Source organism: Coffea eugenioides, chromosome 2 (assembly GCF_003713205.1).
Source record: "Coffea eugenioides isolate CCC68of chromosome 2, Ceug_1.0, whole genome shotgun sequence".
In the NCBI taxonomy this organism is placed as follows: domain Eukaryota; kingdom Viridiplantae; phylum Streptophyta; class Magnoliopsida; order Gentianales; family Rubiaceae; genus Coffea; species Coffea eugenioides.
In genome coordinates, this window is record NC_040036.1 from 36,372,908 (window position 1) to 36,378,583 (window position 5,676).

Here is a 5,676-nt window from a genome sequence, read left to right on the forward strand (position 1 = left end):
AAGTGATTAGAAAATATCTTCAATGTTGCAATCAAAAATTTTTTGGAGAAAGATGGCTATGCAAGCAAAATGAGTATTATTTGAAACATTCAACCATCTTTTTCTTTTTCAATGTTACCTCCAAAGTCTTCCCTAAAATGCTATTCTTCTAAGAAGAATGAAATTAAAGATAAGTACTTAACTTCAAATTTTTCAAACACAAGAAAGTATCACACTAAAAGACTCAAAATGAAGAAAAACAAATTGGTCCAAACAAGGAATATAAAATTCCAGTTGGTAAAACTTACCAATATCCATCATTATAAATATATAATAGGAGATTCGGAAAAGGACTTTCGGAAACTCTTCATTCATTCAATTCTAGGGTTCTTCAATTTCAATGATTGGACACCTTCAAAGGCTTGTGCAGGTTCAGGAGTTCTTTTGGACCTATTTTCTCCACAAGGCATTGAACCGAATCTTCTTTTCGGGGGAATTTTTTCTTGAGTTTCATCATCATGTGAAGTATGCTCAGAAGCAGATGAATGACGCTTACGATCACATGGATCACGCCATGAGTTACGGCGACATTTCTAAACAACATAAACATAATTTGAAAATTGAAGTATGAATTGTTACTTAAAATGAGGAAAAAAACTCATGTTAGTCCTGGTAAGTTGACACAAGTAAAATACTTGGGTTCATTTAGATGGTATGCTTTTTGGAAATTTGTCTAATATTTTATTATGAGTTACCATAGAATTTTTACAAAAAAATTTATGTATTTAAAGTGTTTAGAGAATACTTGTAAAATTCTGTCACCCGCCATGTGCTACCTATCCAGCCACCACACATACTAGCAATCACCAACACCTCTTCCTACCCGTTATCCCTTCTTTTTTCTCTTCATGTGTCCATTGCCACTACTACTTCTGCCACTTACCATCACCACTTCTATCTCACCAACACACTGCCACCACCTCTCCCTTCTCTTTCCTTTTTCCTTCCTCCACCACTACCTTCTCCTTCTCCTTTACCTGCCCCCCTTCTCCCTTTCTTTCTTTTTTTCCTCTACACCCCTTTTTTCCTCTCTCCTCTCTTCCCTGCCCCTAACTCACCCTCTCCCACTCTTCTCCACAGATCGAGTGGAGAATTAGGGAGGGTTTGTTAGGTGCGAGAAAGAGAGAAGGGGAGAAAGAGGGGTGGCAAAGAAAGAGAGAGAGAGAGAGAGGAGAGAGAATATGAGGGAGAAGGAAGAGGAGGACGTGAGGGAAGTGGTCGGGGGAAAGAAGGTGGAAGAGAAGGAAAGAGAGGTAATTGGGGCGAAAATGAAGGAAAAGGAGGAGGTGAGGCGGCCACAGTGGAGGGAAGAGTGGTGGTGAGCAGCACTGGTTGGGAGGTGAGGGCTACGGTGGTGAGAAGAGGTGAAATGGTTAAGGAAGGTTGTGGTGAAAGAGGAAAAAAGGTGTGTATTTTTGTTGTATTATATGATGTGTTTCTATAAAATTCGAGGTGTTTTAGTAAGTTACTATAGTTAAAGTTGTAATGAAATATTCTCTATTGAAAACAGACAAAAAGCATACCCACCAAATGCATCCCATGCCATTAGGGAAAATACTATTTGGATTCTTAAAAGTAATTTTACTTTTCAAGGAACATAAGTGTTTTGCGAGCCAAGACTACCTTTTCGAATAAAATGTACTTTATCATGGTTGTATCCATAGAAAACATCTAGTACATACATGTCAAAAAAGATTTAGGGAAAAATATGCTTAAAGGACAATATTTCTATAATGAATGTCCTTTTATATCTTCTTTCATTTGGACTAGTTCTAGTTGTGGTTTAATAGTGTTGAAATGTTCAACAACCTAATGTCTGAAATTATCTTTTGTATCTTAATACGAACACATTTGGTGTATCATGTTGTAAAATTTATACTATTCAAGGATGAACTAAAAGTGCAAGTCATAAGAAAATAGGATATCATTATAGAATTGAAATATCAGGGGTTAAATTAGTATGAAACAAAAGCAGAAATGACCCAAAGAGTTGAAGGTATGTTAAAAGATAATACAAAATTGAGATTCATCTATGAATATAAACACTAAATTTATGAGATTACTTATGGGAGAACTTAATAGGACTAATTGTTATAAGAGAACATCTTTAAACTTAAATATGGAAGCAACTTGTGACAATGATCTATGGATTAATTACCATAACAATCAAAGAGCATATTTATTCTTGGCAATGCACTTTGGAAACAAACCTGTAGATGACTAGCAACTTGCATCCTTGTAAGGCCAGGAACATTCATAAGAGCCAGAATGTCTGAAGGGAAGCATCCTATTTTAATATAATAGAATATATAAATTGTGATATTGTAGATCAAAGTATCTACATAAAGATTTGTATTAATTTTATATACACTAACAGATTTAGATACCTACCACATAATCTCAATTTGAACTTGAATTTCAATTCTTATAAATATCGGATGTATCCATATTTGCTAGTGACACTTTCAGATTTCAATATATACAAAATTAATTCAAAAGATCTAAATACATTTGAAAACATGTAATTGCTAGAGACTTACTTCCTTCACCTAGCTGATTGATTGCATCCACAAATTTTGCATGAAGTTCTGAAGTCCATACTCTCTTACCCAAACTGTCAGTAAAATTTGGTAAATCACCTAATTCACCATTCATAACTTCTTGACCATTTATGATCACTTCAGCCTTTCCTTTGCCTTTCTCTTGCATGCCATTTTCTGGTGCACTATTTTTCTCAGGTGTCTCATCCAATAATTCACTAATATTCTTTCTGTCACTTTCATTCTTCTTTTGTACATTTTCTTTCTCCTTGCCCTTTTGTTTCCTCTCTCGAACTACATATTGCCATAGGCACTTAACCAACTCTAAACTTGCTGGCTTCTTAGCATAAAGAAATGCTCCACGTTCTAAGGCCCTTCTTGCTATGAAAGGATCTTCAAAGTCAGACATCACTTCATGCAAAAACAAGAGGAATCATATTTAATAACAATAAAAACCAGAAAAAAAAATTACTAGCAATAGCAAAGCTAAATGCCACAAATGGCTATCAGAATGTTAGAGTTATATGTAGAAAATTATTTATGTCCATCATGTATTCAACCAATTTTAATTTAGTTACTCATATTTCTTTTTTTATTAAACCAATCATAATTTCAACTCAAACAGGTGGCTTGAGCGATCTTGATTACTACTGGATTATATTTTTTGTTAATGATCTTCCATTGAGTATTGATTATTGAGTAGGGTTTGTGTTAGACTTGGGTAGGTGTCTTTTAGTTAAGCTTGTCATTGATAGACTTGTATTTTATTGTGTTAGTGTTGTTGCCTGGGATGTTAATAAAATCTTACTTATTTAAAACAATCCCAATTTAAGTTCTTTAAATGTTAAAAAATATGAGCCTCTACCTTTCAAATTTGAGACAATTGGTCATTTTTTATTTAGAAAACAAGATATGTTAGAGTATCATAAAATCGCATGATAAATCAACATAGAAAACTAAAAGATTCAAACTTCAAAAACATGGGAAGGCCAAGTTTGGATAAGCTGAAAAATATATGGTCCTAAAAAGTGTTAAAAGTTAGATATAAAGAATAACGTTAATTGGGATTGTTCCAAAATATTGAATAACAAGCTAGTATGGGAGGAGGAGTGGGTTTGATGGTATGAAAAGAGAGAGTGTAAATGAGAGGTCATGAATTCGAAACCTTCCACTTACACTTAAAAAAAAAAAGAATAACATCTATAATGCTCTATTAAAAAGAAAAATGTATATTAAGCATTTAATGGCACTCATACATCATAGGAATTTTCATCTTAACTGTAATTCTCTGAAAAAATAGGAAATGTATATTAAACAACTTATGGTACTCACATATCACAAGTATGTTCATCTTAGCTGCTTCATCAAGTAGCTTCATTGTAAGCAATTCTGGGGAGTGAACATTTGTCATAACCACATCAAACTTCCACCCATTTGAAAGCATCATCAAAGCAGTTGACGCTAGTTCAACCCTTGATACTAAAGTCAACATGGAAAATAAATGAGGAAGTAATTGAAATATAAATCACAATATTAATCAAATATAAAAAAATGTGATTAATGGACTTCTATAAATGTCCTAACATCTTTGTAAAATGATACATAGCTAATAATTAATGTTACTCACTGTCAAATAGGATAAGATATAGAAATTTGTAGTAATCATGTATCATTTGCACACTATTCACAGAAATATTTTAGTTACTTTCTTAGAAAGGATTAGTTGAAGGAACTTAAAATGTCTTTGGCAAATGTTTAAATGAATGATAGCTATTTAAGATTTGTGGTATATTTATGGTTCATGATAATCAATCCCAAAATTAAGAGTAGAGATTATTTATTGGTAAAAATAATTTTTTAGCAGGTAGTAACTTTAATCCAATAACCAATGAGCTACCAAATTACTAATTGGAAAAGGGTCATAACTTCAAAGGATAAGAAACTTTTTTCAATAAGCATAATCTCTTACTTCCATCAACAAAAATAAAAATCATATTAAATTTGTCCTCAATTCTTTCATACAAAATGTATATAGAACTTCACAATAAATTCTCATACATCTCATTTCACCATAACTACATTTAGTCCAACTATAAAACCAAAATAATACACAAGCATTTCTACGCCAACAAACATAGTTGATTATCTCAGTGATTAAGAGCACTTCTTACTCTTTTAGAATTACAAATCCATTAAAAGTTTCCTAAACATACTTATTTTGGAAATTGCAAAAATGGCTTCCAAAATTTATGTAACAAATATTGGGTCTGCTTGGGATGGGTGTTTTTTGGGTGATTTTTAATAAACAAAATTTTTTTACAATTTTATTTCTAGAAACCCTTTAAAACACCCAAAGTTTTTAAAATACGCATCTCAAAACATCACAAAATTTTTTTTTTGTTGCCTTTCTTCTTCTTTCTCATCCCTCCTCAATACCTCCACTGGTCAACAGCTCCTCTAGCATCTCCTCCAACACAGGTGCTAGTGCCACCCTCTCTCCCCCCCTATTTTCTTTTTCCTCTTCCTCCCTCTTTCCCCTCCTCACCTTGCCCTTTCTTCTTCTCCTCCTCCCCCAATTCCCCCTCCCTCCCCCTCTCCTTCCACCTCGTCTCCTTTCCTCCCCTCCCCCATCCCAATGACCCTTGGTCATGTGACTAGAGGTGGTCACTATTGTGCGACCAAAGGTCACAAGAATAGGGAAAGAGAGGGGGATAAAGGTAGAGTGAAGGCAAAGTAGGTAGAGGGGGAAGAGGGAAGAGAGAGAGGAGGAGGGAAAAAAGAGAGTGAGAAAAATAGAAAGAAAAAACATTCGTGATGGTGGCTAGCAATGGCGGCAATGAGGAGGGAGGGAGAAGGAAGAGCATCTCTGGTGTGGGGAGCAAAAAGAAAGAAGAAAGAAAGGAAAGAAAGAAAGAAAAAGGAAAAGAAAATAAAAATGAGAAAGTTTTTAAATTTTTCCTAGACTTTCAAATAGACAAAAGTTTTTCTACTAATTCTACAATAAGTTATATTTAAATTTTATACAAACATCCAAAAAAACACACCTTCTAAACCGACTCATTGGTCTTTAACATTTTCCAACAAATAATTAAATTAT

At 33.7% G+C, this 5,676-nt stretch overlaps 1 protein-coding gene across 1 annotated transcript; it reads right to left on the reverse strand.

Annotated features, from left to right (window-relative positions):
- Positions 1 to 350: 350 nt before the first annotated feature.
- Positions 351 to 5,229, reverse strand: LOC113759615 (two-component response regulator ORR21-like). The gene is made up of 5 exons (XM_027302197.1): positions 5,016 to 5,229; positions 3,912 to 4,058; positions 2,580 to 2,990; positions 2,250 to 2,326; positions 351 to 572 (listed from the first exon to the last, which is right to left on the reverse strand). The coding sequence occupies exons 1-5, from the start codon at positions 5,227 to 5,229 to the stop codon at positions 351 to 353; spliced, it is 1,071 nt and encodes a 356-aa protein (XP_027157998.1).
- Between the last annotated feature and the right edge of the window lie 447 nt (positions 5,230 to 5,676).

Coding starts and splice junctions, on each gene's coding strand:
- LOC113759615 (XM_027302197.1), bottom strand. CDS start 5,229: ATGACCAAGGGTCATTGGGATGGGGGAGGGGAGGAAAGGAGACGAGGT. Junction 2,327..2,579: donor CAATCAGCTAGGTGAAGGAA/GTAAGTCTCTAG, acceptor ATATTAAAATAG/GATGCTTCCCTTCAGACATT. Junction 573..2,249: donor AAGTTGCTAGTCATCTACAG/GTTTGTTTCCAA, acceptor TATGTTGTTTAG/AAATGTCGCCGTAACTCATG.